Source organism: Rhagoletis pomonella, unplaced genomic scaffold (genome assembly GCF_013731165.1).
Source record: "Rhagoletis pomonella isolate Grant_MI unplaced genomic scaffold, Rhpom_1.0 Rhpom_scaffold_00004, whole genome shotgun sequence".
NCBI lineage: Eukaryota > Metazoa > Arthropoda > Insecta > Diptera > Tephritidae > Rhagoletis > Rhagoletis pomonella.
In genome coordinates this window covers 69,712,814-69,727,650 of record NW_023458558.1, presented here as the reverse complement: position 1 = coordinate 69,727,650, position 14,837 = coordinate 69,712,814, and the positions used below count along the sequence as shown (strand labels likewise).

The 14,837-nt window shown below is 35.8% G+C and overlaps 2 protein-coding genes across 2 annotated transcripts in view; both read right to left on the bottom strand.

The window, feature by feature from the left end:
- Nucleotides 1-7,485: 7,485 nt before the first annotated feature.
- LOC118738044 (elastin-like) lies at nt 7,486-8,348 on the bottom strand. Its single transcript, XM_036468933.1, has one exon. The coding sequence runs from the start codon at nt 8,332-8,334 to the stop codon at nt 7,810-7,812; it is 525 nt and encodes a 174-aa protein (XP_036324826.1). The 5' UTR covers nt 8,335-8,348; the 3' UTR covers nt 7,486-7,809.
- The window catches only part of LOC118738307 (SAM and SH3 domain-containing protein 3-like), a 44,714-nt gene continuing 38,216 nt past the window's right edge, over nt 8,340-14,837 (bottom strand). Inside the window, exons 7-9 of the mRNA XM_036469230.1 lie at nt 14,478-14,776; nt 11,538-11,659; nt 8,340-8,801 (exon numbers count right to left, since the gene is read on the bottom strand). Of these exons, the coding sequence (XP_036325123.1) occupies nt 8,365-8,801; nt 11,538-11,659; nt 14,478-14,776 (858 nt within the window). The 3' untranslated portion in view covers nt 8,340-8,364. The remainder of the gene's footprint in view (nt 8,802-11,537; nt 11,660-14,477; nt 14,777-14,837) is intronic.

The window sequence follows — 14,837 nt, the reverse complement described above, 5'->3', positions numbered from 1 at the left end:
TGGCATTAGCTGTGGGAAAAGACGACACTTCAGAGTTCTTAAAAATTTAACTTTAAAAGACGCACTGCGCAATAAAATTGATTTTAAAGAACAAAAAACTCAATCTGGATATAGTGAACAATCTGTTTTCTATGAACTGGTCTTGCATTAATTAGTTCACTCGACCCAGATAGCACTGTAGTTTACTTAAATCAAACCCAGTTTTAATTGATTTTTAGATATGTGTTTTTTATTTGGAAATTTTTCAATACTTTTATTTATTCTATTAATTATAATTTCGTATTTACTTATTTTTGCTCTCATATATTTATGTACATATATGCGTATGTATTATTTTGCTACAATTAATTTTGCATGTTTGATTTCGAATGCAGTTGCTTAAATTGGCTTTTTCATTTAGATCTTTTTTTAGATTTAAATGCATAATGCTTTTGTTCATTCCAATGTACTCATCCCTATTTACATACATATATCTGTGACTTATACATATGTAAATATGTATGTAAGCATGTGTATTAATAAATTAAAATTTTGCATGACCTACGTTTATATTATTTAATATAAATTTCTCTTTGCTAGAATTTTCAACATCGACATACACTTAATTTATTCGTTTCCTTTTCAATTATAACTCGCATTAGTTTTATTTGAAGCTTCGCTAATTGATTTATGAGTAGTTGATTTGATTAATTTCTAAAAAATTCTTTACAATACTTACAAATTTTTCATAAATAATATTTGTAGTATGTATTTCATTTACATCGTTTCATTAAAAAGTAATTTGGGTGGCGTCGAATACGTGCCATGCAAATGGAAACAGCTTTGTAAATTATTGAAATAGATAATTCCTTTTATTTAGCTTTTAATCTATACTTAATTTTCGTTTCTTGCAAAAATTATCCATATCTGCTGTTTCGAGGAAAGCGGATGGTAAATAAAAAATGTTGGGTGTAGAAATTTCCAGTATTATTTGGTAAGAAAGCATACAATTTTTCAAGCTCATATGGTCGAGTAAATAAATATTTTATTTTTTATGAAAATATGTTGCATTAAAATACTATTTCCCTAGACTCATTTTAATCATTTTATTTTTAGTAAATTTGTATTGCTTTTTTCTATTCAAAAGTGAGTTCTGCATGATTTTGGACTGGAAAAGAATTCGATGTTTACACTTCATCTAAACTTTGTCTCCTTTTCACAATTATCTGTTTTGCTTTCTTTGCTAGTGCCATTTGTTTTAAGACTTTTTAGGTTTTTATGCAGCTTCTATGTTATGCTATGTTTACTTAAATGCTTACTAATGGAAAAGCGTTTTTTCTTAGGGTTGCAATAAATTTACAATTAAATTAGTGAAAAACTAATTTTTACAATATTCAATAAATTGGGTTTTTATAATGATTTACCTTACTTAATTTAAAAATTTAATATGTTTTGATTTCCCTAATATTGTATTCATAACAACAGCTGCGTATCATTTCCACACAATTATTTGTAGTAATAGTTAGAGTAACTATTTATATGCATATGTATGTACATTATTTAATATAATTTAATTTCTTTGATTTTTGCAAATCAATGTTTAACACTTAAACTTTGTGCTCTAACTACTTCCGTACATAATTTTTTAGGTATTTATATTAAATAAATTTTTTTTAAGCTTTTAATTCAGTTTCATAAATTTCTGTTTAAAATTTTGTCTTTTTTGATTATTGCTTATTGAATACATGAATTGCTAAACACTTGAATATTTTTAAATTTAGTTGCTAAATTTTATTTACTGGTGTTAAAATTTTCATTTTCAGTTGTTTTTTTTTACAAACTTGGCCTTCAAGCTTAAATATAGGGTTAACGAATGTATTTAAATTATTTGGAACCATTATACTGTTTTATTTATATACATACATATGTTTTTATTATTTATTAAGATGTTCACAGAAAGGTAGTGTACATCTTCAATTTTTTTTTTTTACAATTCGTGCAATCAATTTTTGTCATGGCGAAAAGTAATTATATTTTTGATCATTTTCTTCAGTGGATGTTTTAAAGATATAATTTTTTATGAATTTTTGTTTGCGAAAAGCAAGCCACCTCTCCAAAACAAGATTAATTATGTATTTACAGAAAGTTTCCATGTATGTGTAATCTTGTGTTGGCCATGAATTTGGCCATGAGTTGAGGTAATAATAGATTTTAAAACAAATTAAAAAAATAAGGCAAACGAATAAATAAAAAATTATTTTTCAATCTGTACTTTCATAAAGTTAAATATTTAGCGAACCTACAACAGAATCGTTGTTCGAATTTTTCAATATTCTGTGAATGTTTACTTATGTAAAAATATTTCTAAAAAGTACTCTAGTTTTTGCAATCCAGCCTTAGACGTGTTTGAGTATATTTGGTCGTTTTGCATCTTAACCCTAGTTTGATAGCCTTACTGAAAGTTGCTGGGAAGATTGTTTGTGCGACGTATCATGGTTTGCAGCATTTCAATTTATGCAAGTTTTTTTGCCATATATAGATTCTTTAAATATCTATTTATTATTTAAATGTATGTTAGAAATTTTCATTAATTATAGAGCGAAAAAAACCGATTTCATTCTTCATTTCGTGAAAGAGAGCGCGAAAATTTTAAAAAGCATATGTCCCGCAGACGTAGGTTACCAAAGCAGGGTTAAAGTCGAAGCATATCTTAGCTGTCTTGCAAGATGCTCTACATGTGGATTTAGCCTTCGATGTCATTGTGACTTCTAATATTGAAAGATAATTGGGGATGGGATGGGATGCTTGGCTGGAATTTAAGTGTGCCCTGTCAAAATATGCGTCAATTACGGATGGATCAGTCTTCTATATAAGCATCGGTTATAAGGTGGTATTGAGCATATTAGGTGAAAGGCAGCATGTCAACTTACAGATTGGGTCTTATCTGTGTGAATTTGTAATTTTTTCGTCAAAAAGAACAACCCTTATGAGTCCGACTCCGGTTTCGCTGACAACCGACTTCGTTTATTTAGGAATTAGCATTAAAACCATTAAAAATTACTAGTTTGAAATTCAACGGACAATCAACAACAAGTACTAATTTGGACTGAGTGGGCATTTGAGAAGTAAAGTCATTTCTCATCGTACACAAATCAAAGACACTCATCATGCCCCTGCTGGTCTACGGCACAGAAGCATGGGCAATGACAACATCCGCTGAGGTGATCATTGGAGTGTTCGACAGAATGATTTTCCGGAAAGTTTACGGTCCTGTGCACGTTGGCGACGACGAATACCCCAGGCGAAGTAACGATGAGATGTAAAAGCTTTAAAACGATATAGACATAGTGCAGGGATTTAAAATACAACGGCTCCTCTCGCTCCATCATCTCATACTAATAGACACAAAACCTTCAGCCAGGAAAGTGTACAATGCGGATACCGCTGCTGGTAGAAGAAGAAGGAGTCTTCTGCGAAGGAAGGACCAAGTGGAGAAGCAGTTGTCTTTATTTGTCATTTCCAATTAGCATAGGTTGGTGCAAAAGTGAAACGACTGGTATACTTTTTTGGACTCTGTCAAAGTTGCTTATCCCGATTTTGTATAGCGTATCAGCCTGTTTATTTTTTACCTTTCTTGCTTCCATGCAACCAGTAAATAACGGCACAGTGGGAGAAATCACGAAAAATCTGGCCATTTATAGTAAAAACCAACCTAGAGGCCTCAAATTTGGAACACAAGCTTATTTTGTGAATACTAGTATAAGGTGTTAATATAAACAAAATCCGCCCGCAAATTCGCCAATTTTCCAAAACTCAAGGCGTTATATTTGGGGAGCTATAGCAAAGTATATACACGGTGGGCAGGAAGCAAAGATAGGTTGCATAAAAATGTCGACAAAAACTGAAAGCAGGGTTGTATTTGTTGATATTTTTAGGTTAAGAATCCCTTTGAATTGAAATCCTAGCTGCTCCTGTTTTAAAGATATCCACATTTTACATAGTTATGATAGGACCGACTTTTGCGAAAGAGAAAAACATCCTTGTGCATTAAATATTCAACAATGTATGTGTGAGTAAATGTGTGTATATATATTATGTGAAAATATAAGTTTATGTAAGTTTTTAGCCGGTTTCAATCGTTTCCAAGGCGCACCACGTAGAGGCAACTTACTTTGCACCTCTTTGTTCTTTTTTTGGTTTTATTTTTTATATTTTTTTCTTGCTTTATTTTTTTATATTTGTTTTTTGTTTCCTTTTATTTTTTTTGTTGGCTTGGTTGTTGGAATGAAAATGTCATTACAGTTTTCTTCAGGCGACTCACAAAAGTTGGTTTATCAATCATATTTATTTTGAATCTATCCCAGAATTTAATGAATTCCCTATGAACTGACTTCCCGGCCTGCTCGGACCATAATCCTAAACCATCGTTATTGAAGAAAGAAATAGATTGCTTTAAATGTTTAAGGATAAAATGGATTTTGACAGTTTGAGAAATTCCAGTACTTTTCAAAGCTGTGCGGAGTTCGTTAAGATTTTTATCAAAATTACTAAGATCCGCTTGTTTTGCGGAAAACCATGTATTCACGATTTTGCTCATGGCTTTGAACGAGGCAATATATTTGGTATTGTTTTTACTGAGAGTTTCTTCCATACAAACAATGTTCGACACTTTTTGTATGTGGAAGACACTGTCAGCAAAAAATAAATAATTGCAAAAAATCAACGAAATTTTCTGGTAACTTCAGACTTGCACTTTACTAATTGGCTCAAAAGCTACATTTTAAACGTTTTTCTAAAAGATCTGATTATAAATTGTGATCAGATGAAAGTGTCTCCGAGCCAATAATTTTGTACGGCACGGTACTTATAAGTAATCTAGGTTTCACGAAAAAAAAAAAAATACAAGGTAACATTAAAATATCAGTCATTTGTTTCGTTGCTGTGAGCTTGTTTCAAAACTTCTGGCTTTTGCTATAATTGTAAAACTCTTTGCATGTCATTTTAACGTATTTAGGTACATACTTATATTAATCATCAACTATTGCTTATGCAAAACGTGCAGTGCGACTTGCCTGCGCTACTTGCTTATAGCAACAAACCTTTAATAAAAAATTACTACCGTATTATATAGCATACAATATTGTATACATACATACATATATTGCGATATTGAAAGTGTTTGTAATGAGAAAGTTCACGCTACAGAAAAAGGTAATTGTGGTGTTTTATCTAAGTTGTATACCGGTAGCGCCCAATAAATCTCGATCAATTGTTCTTTTGGTAGGAAAAAATGAAAATGTTTCACATTGATTTGATCCGTTTTAGTGAGTTAAAAAAGGGGAACAGATTTGTATGAGATTTCTTTTCGTATAAATATGCTCTAATTATCGAGAAGTACGCCTTCCTCTTTTGCAAATATGTATATCCTATCAGAAGTATATAAAATGTGGATATCTTTAAAACAGGAGCAGCTAGGATTTCAATTTAAGCGGATTCTTAACCTTAAGATATCAACAAATACAACCCTGCTTTCAGATTTTGTCGACATTTTTATGCAACCTATCTTCGCTTCCTGCCCACCGTGTATACCGTCTCTGCATCTTGACCCACAGGTCACTTATAGTCATTTATTTAACGAAAAAAAAACTTACTTGAAAATTCTTTTTCCAATATTTTTTTGTTAAAAAAAATGGCTATAACTGACTACCAGACCAGGTTAAGGTACAGGGATGGTATTTCAGGGACATAAGTTGAGAGCTCTAGCTTTAATTTAAGCCTAAGTGCAAGCTTTTATCACGTTTTCTTTTTTTGCTAGAGCTTCTCAAATATTGCGAAAACCGCGATTTTTTCACAATTTTACTTGGTTTTTTTTTCCAAAATCTGAACCTGATAGAAACTTTACACTTACGGATTTGTAATAAGTACAAAAAAAGTCTTACCAAAATAGCTTTAGCATTTGCCGCACCAAAATCAACGTTGCCCTGTGTAAGCTTTCCACACAACACAATGAGCACTGTTATTATTTTATCGCGCTATTCAATCGTGAATTACAACAGGACGTCGACGAATCTGGTTAGTTTCTTTTCGAGTTCTTGAAGTACGTTGTTATTGCTATTCTCTTTAAATTGCAGAAAAGCCCGGTCTCCAGCGATCACAACTTTTTCAACAATCAAATAAAGAAATGTTCTCATATATTTCTTTTTTGAGACTGCTTTTAAAATTAATTTTTGGATATGTTTACTTGTGTAAAAAATTTAAATTTAACGACTTAGATTATTGAAGACACCTTCAGAAACGCTCTCTATCTCGCAAAAAATAATTAAGTTCTTTAACCACTATTTTAAAATCAGCACAAACTTCAGTGAGAATAGCAAGTTCAAATTGCTCTAGTGAAGAAGATACAAAAACAGGGTGCCTTATACTCTTCATCCACTACGCAATGGACTTTCTTCTTGACGAATTACCATGTTTTGCAATAGTCGGGCAACTTTGATTTTTGGAATATTGGCCAGCTTTTGCTTCATTTCTCACACGTCTAAATATAAGTCGCCCGTCGCCTATGCAGGAATGGTATTATCGAACATAAAACAAGTATGACATAAAGCGATTTCTGCCCTTATGGCTATCTGGCTGTAGATACTTACAGGTTCTTTTACAGACTAATGCGGAATTTCCACTAGGAATTTAAAAAAATGCCATGTGGAAATAAATTTAATGACTATTTTTTTAATGTAATAAAAAAAAAAATGTTGTGTGTTTTTGAGGGGAAATGTGGCATAATCTCCTAAATTATGAAAAAAATTAACTTAAGTGCAAAGTAAAAACATTAAAACATTATTTTAGTACTAACGAACTATACATAAGTAACGCTAAGCTCTAAAACAAAGTCATGGACGTATTGAAATATCACGTTTTCATTGAGTAAATATGTTTTGTATCTCTACATGCACATATGTGTTGTCTATTAATCATTTGACCATTAAGGGTCGTTTTCTCAAGTAAACTTTAAGTTTAAAGCTCACTTTATATTTAAAGGTTGCATTACAATTTATGATTGTGTCTGAAGTAAAGCATTTTATTATCGGTTTTAAACTGGTTTACAACCAAGAAACTTACATACGTCAAAAACCGATAATAGAAATGCCTTCCTTAAGACATGGCTTTATTTTTCATCTAAACTTTAAATATAAAGTGAGCTTCAAAGTTAAAGGTTACTTCTGAAAACGACCCCAACTGTACAAATATCCGGATATGAATGCTATCTTGCATGAGTGCATGAAAAAGTGTCTTTCGAATGCAACGCACGCTATTTTAACATTTTTTGTTTTATAAAAATGATTAAAAAAATGTTTAATTATTTAGACATTGCTTGTTTGTGTCATCATAAATAAATGCAGTTGAATTTGATTGCATAAGGATTGCTGCTAAAAATATACAATAATTAATAGTTATTTATTAAATGCCATCACCTGAGGAAGTACTCAAATTACAAATACAAAATATGCGTTGAATTTTATACAATGTGCATATGTGTAAGTGTGTATGTGATCATGTCTTCATATGTTTAATTTATTGTGTAAATTTTAACTTACTGTACATTTGAACTGAAGCACATTAGAACGCATCATCACAGTAATTTACATACATATCTATATATTCAAATGAGTATAGCTAAGTAATCATAAAATTACATACATACATAAATATTTATTTTCAAGTTACTCTCTACTATCCATTGTTTACACAACATTTTTGCTTTTAATTAATATAACTTAATTTACAAACCAAATCAAAAATTCCATTGTAACATTCACCCTTTTTACCGTTGGGCTATTGATCTCTATCCAGATTTGTATTGATATTGTTGGTGTTGGTGTTACCGATACTGATTGTGCTGCTGAGTGTATTAATATTGGTATTGGTCGGTGTCACATCGTTGAATATACCCATATTAGTCGGAGTTGTCGGAGTAGGGGAGGACGCTGTCGTCACTGCCACTGTCGGCGCCGTGTTTGTATTTTTACGCAAATGGTTTCTTAGTATCACTAAATTCCTATTTAAATTTGCCGTTGCACTACCCACTCCGCCGCAAGTTGCCGATGCAGCTGCCAACGCATTGGATACGACGGCAGCTGCAGCGGCGGAAGATGGTGGGTGCGGTAGTGTACTGCAAGCTGAGCCCAACTGTATGCCACTCCCAATACTGCTTGCTAGGCCACCGCTACTGCCGCAGCTAACGATACCCGCCGATGCGGTAGATGTGGTGGGTGATGTGGCACCACCACCACCCAGCGCACCGCCGATGCTGCCGCCAACCAAGCCCACACCGGGACCGGGCAGACCGACGCCGAGCATCAGCTCGTGGGCGAGTATGGTGGGTAAGTGTTAAGTGCTATTCTTCATCGGACCCGAAGACAGCGAACTGCTGCTCACGCCCGAATCGCTTGACTTCTCACTAAGACCGCCGCCGCGCGTCAACGTGTCTTCGCCCATAAGGCTGCCACCCAACAGCGCTTTCTTACCAACACGGGCCGATAGTCCGGCTTTGAATGGGTTTTCTTTTTGCCGACGTGCGCTCTCGACGCGCTTCATGATCTCGCTGGAACACTTGGTAACAACATCGTCCAAACTGTTCGACTCATCGGTGGATGGTATGTTCTGTATAGGTGTATGTGAGGTGGGCACAGGAGAGCCTTCATAGCAGCCCGAGTCCCGTGGGAAATGACGACGGCCGAATGGTGATGTGCCATGCTTTTTATTGATGTTATTTAGGCGCGTTTCGTCATTCTCCGAACTGGAGCCGGCGATATCGCCATCGGAACCTGTTTGAGAAAAATGGGAAGCTGTAGCAAAAACGAAATGTTAATAGAAAATTAGTAGTTAGTAAATATTTGTAAAAGCAAAATTAGACGCAACTGTACATGGGAGAAAAGTTACTAGGTCGAAATATTTACTTGCGTTAGACTTTTTATTAATAATTATTAGGGCAATTCATCTAAACGCACAAATTCCTCGTACCCTCGTAAAATTACTTTATTTTGTATAACAAATCGGTTTATTTACGGGGTACCGAGGCATACGCGTTTCCATGAATACCCATATTATTTTGAATATGGGCATTCCCATGGTGGCGCGAAAAGGTGGTGCACAGACGTAGGTTTAAATATCAACCCTTCTAAGACAGCCATAGTCCCCTTCACCAAGAAACGAAATCTCCAGGGGATGAGGAACTTGACCTTGGACGGGGTCGCAATCAGTGTCGCCACAGAGGTTAAGTATCTGGGGCTTACCCTGGACTCCAAGCTTCTGTGGAGGGCCCATGTTGATGTGGTCACCTCTAAGGCCACGAGAGCGATGATGGTGTGCAAACGTCTGGCGGGTAAATCCTGGGGGTGCACTCCGAGGATCCTCAGATGGATGTACACAATGATAGTGAAACCAATAGTGACTTATGGTGCGGTGGCTTGGTATTCCAGGACTACTATAGGAACGGTGAGGCAGACCCTCTCCAAGATTCAACGTCTGGCATGTGTTTGCATTACGGGAGCAATGCGCACATGCCCGACGGCAGCGCTAGAGGTAATGCTGGAACTCGAGCCACTGCATCTCTCAATTGAACAGGCTGCAAAGCGAACCCTCCTTAACTTTGCGAGAGAGGGCTTCGGCAAAGGCAAGGTGTTATCATCTAGGAACAGGGACAAGCGAGGCACCCAGCTCCCTCTGGCTTTGTTCCCCAGGGACGATATTAACAGAGAGGTGATATTCAAGAGAAATTTCAGGACCCACACTTATAGCAAGGCGACCTGGTGTACCTCTATTATGGAGAGTCACATACAGGCGAGCACAATACAGTGGTACACGGACGGCTCTAAAACACCCGCGGGGATTGGAGCAGGCGTGTACGGCCCTAGGCTGAAGCTTTCGGTGTCCCTGGGGACTTTCCCTAGCATCTTTCAAGCGGAGGTCTATGCCATCAGTATGTGCGCTGAGATTAATATTCGCAGGAACTATAGGAATGAAAGGATACTTATACTAAGTGGTAGCCAGGCGGCATTAAGGGCCCTCGCATCATTCGAGATCAAGTCCTCCTTGGTTAGGGAGTGTGTCGAGAGGCTCAATGCTCTGGCGGAGGTCAATGATATCCAACTAATGTGGGTACCAGGGCACATGGGGGTCGCAGGAAATGAGGAAGCTGATCATCTGGCCAGAACGGCCGCTTCCTCGACCCCGATAGGACCTGAGCCCTTTCTGGCAGTAGGACCAAACACCATAAAGGAAATGCTCAGAAGGGACAACAGCAAACTGAGGGAATTACACTGGCTTGGCACCATGGGCCAACGTCAGGCAAAAAGCTTATTAGGAGGTTACAATCTGTCAAGATACAGGCTTCTCATGGATCTCCCAAAAGAGAAACTAAGGATTATTACAGGTTTTTTGACGGGCCACTGTAGGCTCAGAGGGCACCTGCATAAATTAGGTATCTGGTCCAGCGACCTGCGTCGCTTTTGCGATGCAGCCAAAGAGACCCCTCTACACCTTCTTATGGAGTGTGATGCCGTTGCACGCAGGAGGTATAGGAGCATAGGGCATATCTGGCCAAGAGAGGAGCACATACACTCACTGTCCCCGGGGTCTATTATGAAATTTATAGACACTCTGGGGCTGGTTGATGTATTGTGATGAGCTAGGGGCACAATAGACCTACTGGTCGCAGTGCCATACCCAACCAACTATATATCTATCTATCTATGGTGGCGCACGTGACAGTCGTACGATTTCAACGTGATACAAAAAAGGAATACCATTTGTTTTCTTTAACTTTTTTGGGCCATTGTATAGCACGTAATTAGCTCTATATTTAACCGAAAAATTAAATCAATCGAACTGCTTGGTCCTGAAATATAAGCATTTAAAGAGAGGTTCGTTACGTGACAAAAAATGGAATTCGATTTTTTCTTTTCTTACAAAATCGCAAAACTCTGCGAATTGTGGATGGCTATTTTGATGAAACCTATTTTGATATGATTTGGAGCAATTCTAGTTGTTTTTAGAGTTTTTGGAATTAATGCAAATTGTTTCAATTCTCTTTTACAACCCCAAGTGTGAAACGTGACGTGACGTGGCGTGACGTGACATAAATTTCCATCGTTATATTTTTGTTAATATTGCTTTTAAATGAATTTTCAACGCAAATAAAACATGTATTTTATGTAGAATATACTTTATATTTTGACTTCAACGCCAATTCAGGGTCAATTTATTAGAAATCTATGATTTATTATGTTTCAACCACATGCGCCAAATTCGAACCAAATCGGACCATAAATACGGTTTTTCGAAATATCTCGACCATGGCACCACCTAGGAAGACCAATTTATGCAAACATTATTCTTCTTACATAGCCAGTATATATTTTAAAAAGCAGACAAATCGGCCGGTAAATACGTTAGATATAAAACTTTTATTTTTTTTTGTCGTGGTGGACCTTCCGCTGGAAACACCCATATATAAATTAGTACGTATATGTATTTATATCTGTACTTATCTATGTACTTACATTCAATATCGTGCAACAACTGCACAGCTGTCAGCAATTTGGCACGATGCTCCTGGTTAATAATACCCAGGTAATCCAAGTCAGCTGGTTCCAGTTCCTTAAAGAGTTCGAGGTCCTCATATCTAGAAAAAATATAAACAACTGCCATTAGAATACTTGCACAAATTAACATGTAAAACTGTGTTTTGTACATATTTTTATGAAGTAATAGAAGCTAAGTAATAAACTAAATAATTATTAACTATTAGCAACTGCAGCGCCAACGATTAATTGCGTTTTCAAATGTTCATTTTGTACAGGTTTGTTTTTGCTAATTGCAAAGGGGCGTTGTTTGGAAATTTTTTATTAGGCTGAACTGGTTCTTGATGAAAATTTTTAGACAACACCACTCTGTGATCAACCACTTTTCCAACCAACACTTTTTCTGTTCAATAATTTCTAAACACTAACAAGGAAAAACCAAAAACAGCACTTATATATTTATAGAAGCTGATTTATGGAGCTTTACGGCCAGTTAAATAAAAAGCTAAACAAAAAATCGATGAAAGGTTTTGACCAAACCTAGTCTATGATATGTTTTTGGGGTCGCTGAACACGAATCTGGACTCCGTTTTGCTTCATCACGACCATTTTTTTTTGTGGACCTGTGTATTTATTTTTTTGAAGTGTACACTAAAAAAATGTTGGAGGATTTTTTTAAACAGTGCTATTTTTGGTTTTTCCTTGTTAGTGATTAGAAATTATTGAACAGAAAAAGTATTTTTTAAACGAACATAAACCTAAGCTTGTTTGGTTGATCACAGAGGGGTGTTGTCTAAAAATTTTCCTCAACAACCAGTTCAGCCCAATAAAATATTTCCAAACAACGCCCCTCTGCAACCATGGGCGTAGCCAGGTATGTGCAGGGCGGTGCTCGAGCCCCCCCCTAACTTTCAAATTTTCCTTATAAATATATAAAATGCTACCCTGAAATTCCAGCTTAATAGGGTCGAGCATAGCCACGCCCACTTATGGTTACATGTGTATATCTTGGTAATCGCTGCACAAATTTCTTCCAAACTTGGCACAGTTGTTGGCCTTGATACAGCATACTAAATGGCCGAAAATTTAAAAAATCGGACAATAACCACGCACACATCCCATATAACGGTAATTTAGAGAAATACAAAATTTTCGATAAATCAGTAAATATTAAAGCAAATTTATTCAAAATTGATGCTTGCAACAATTCTTTACCAAGAAATACGTTTATGGTAAAATTTTGCAAAATGGGCGTGGCACCGCCCACTTATGATCACATATATATATATCGGTAACCGTTCTACCAATTTGTACCAAACTCGGTATTTTTATTGTGCTTGCTACATAAAAGCAAAACGTTGAAAATTGTTGAAATCGGACCAAAATTACGGCCGCTTTTCATATAACGGTAAATTTCAGAAATGCTTGAAACTGCAATATTTCGAAATTTAAGGACGCTAATTTACTCACAATTGATACACCCCGGCTTACCATCTAGCGGTAGCTTACGGAAAGGTGAAAAAACATATATTTAATACTTGCGCCGGGTATTTAATGTTCGGCTCCACCCGAACTTAGACTTTCTTACTTGTTTTATTTGTTTCTTTACAGAGTGTAAGTAATAGAAATCTAACTTGATTTAGCCATAACTCCTTTAAAATACTGAATTTTATTAAAGACTGTAATTAGGTCAATGTTGTAGCAGTTACTTGAAAATTCCAATATTAGTTTAGGGAGTGATTTGGCGGCTTCCATACAAAAACTAGATTTTGAACGAAAGTACATAGTATTAAAAATAAATTTCTTTCTGCTTGTTCTCTACATATTTCCAAACTTTTCATCCGATTACAAGCGCCACCTAGAGAGTAAACTTTTTTTGCAAAATTAGTTTGATTGAAATCGGCCAACAAACAAAAATTTTCTAGATATTTCGACCCCATCGGCAATTATTTCCTATTATAAGGGTAATATGCGACTATGTTTGAACTAAATCGCTCCACATATAAAAATTTTCTAAATATCGCGACTCCGGAGCCACCAGGCGGACAAACCATCTGTAAAAGGTATTCCTATTATAAAGCAAGCTATAAACGTTGCGACCGTCGGTTCAACTTGATGTTATGCTCCAGATTGCAACGCTCGTGGGCTCTTGAATGAAGTTGTGTCGTGGTTGTAAATATGAAAAAAGATGTCCAAAGAATAGCCTATGAAAATTTTATTGAAATCTAATACGTAGTTTTCAAGATTAGCGTATTCAGAAAATATCTATTTTAGTTTATACTAGGTAATTTCTATGGATAGATATAGGTAAACAATAAATTTATGTACTTACATATAAGTTCATATCTGTGGTCATATGGCATAAAAGCTTAAGTCGGGTGGATGACCTTAGTAAAGAATTAGCGGGATGGTGCATTTTATTATAGCCAGCCTACCGACTTACAATGCCATATGAACACAGATCGCTCATATACTTCAATAGTGTCTTAATTTATTAAGGATTAGACAAGGGATTAGAGAAATGAGCCACTTAAAAGCAATAAGGGATTATATTTTTTGAATTTAGAATTATGTTGTTATTGCTGAGGAACATCGATATGTGAATTCAAAGCATTAAAGCTATTTTTCTCCAGTTTTTGGTTATAACAGCATTAAAGTAGATGTTGCTTTTATCGATTAATTACACAGTGCAACACTCAAAACGTGATGCGAATGAGGCCAATTGTATTATTTAAAGGAGGTCAAAATATGGATAAATACCAAAGCATTTGTAAAAGTTGGTCCCCATTTCCTTTTTATATCGATTTAAAATCGTGAATTAAGGGTTCAAAAATAAACAAGTACAATGATTTTTTTTTTGGTTTTCCTCACAAACTTCATACCTGCATATGTACATACATATATATATACGCCACTTACCCATTCAAAACGAAGACCGACGTATACTCCTTTAGTCCAATGCGAAAGAGTAAATCTTCTACCGAACTTGGGCCGTTATTGCTAGTGTGCCGCATGCTGGCACCACCACCCATGCCAACACCGCCAACTACGCCGCCGATGCCCAAACCACCCGCACCAAGAATTTTGCTATTTGATGACTTCAGACGTTCGGGCAGCACTTCAACGTTGATGAATTTAAAGTGTCCGAGACGGCCGTGACAACGACCCTTCCAGATGCCAGAGGCATTCATTGACAGCACATCGATTATATCACCTTTCTGTAAAGAGCACAAAGAAGTGAATACGATAAAAGAACCTGTCAGTATGCAAGGGGAATAT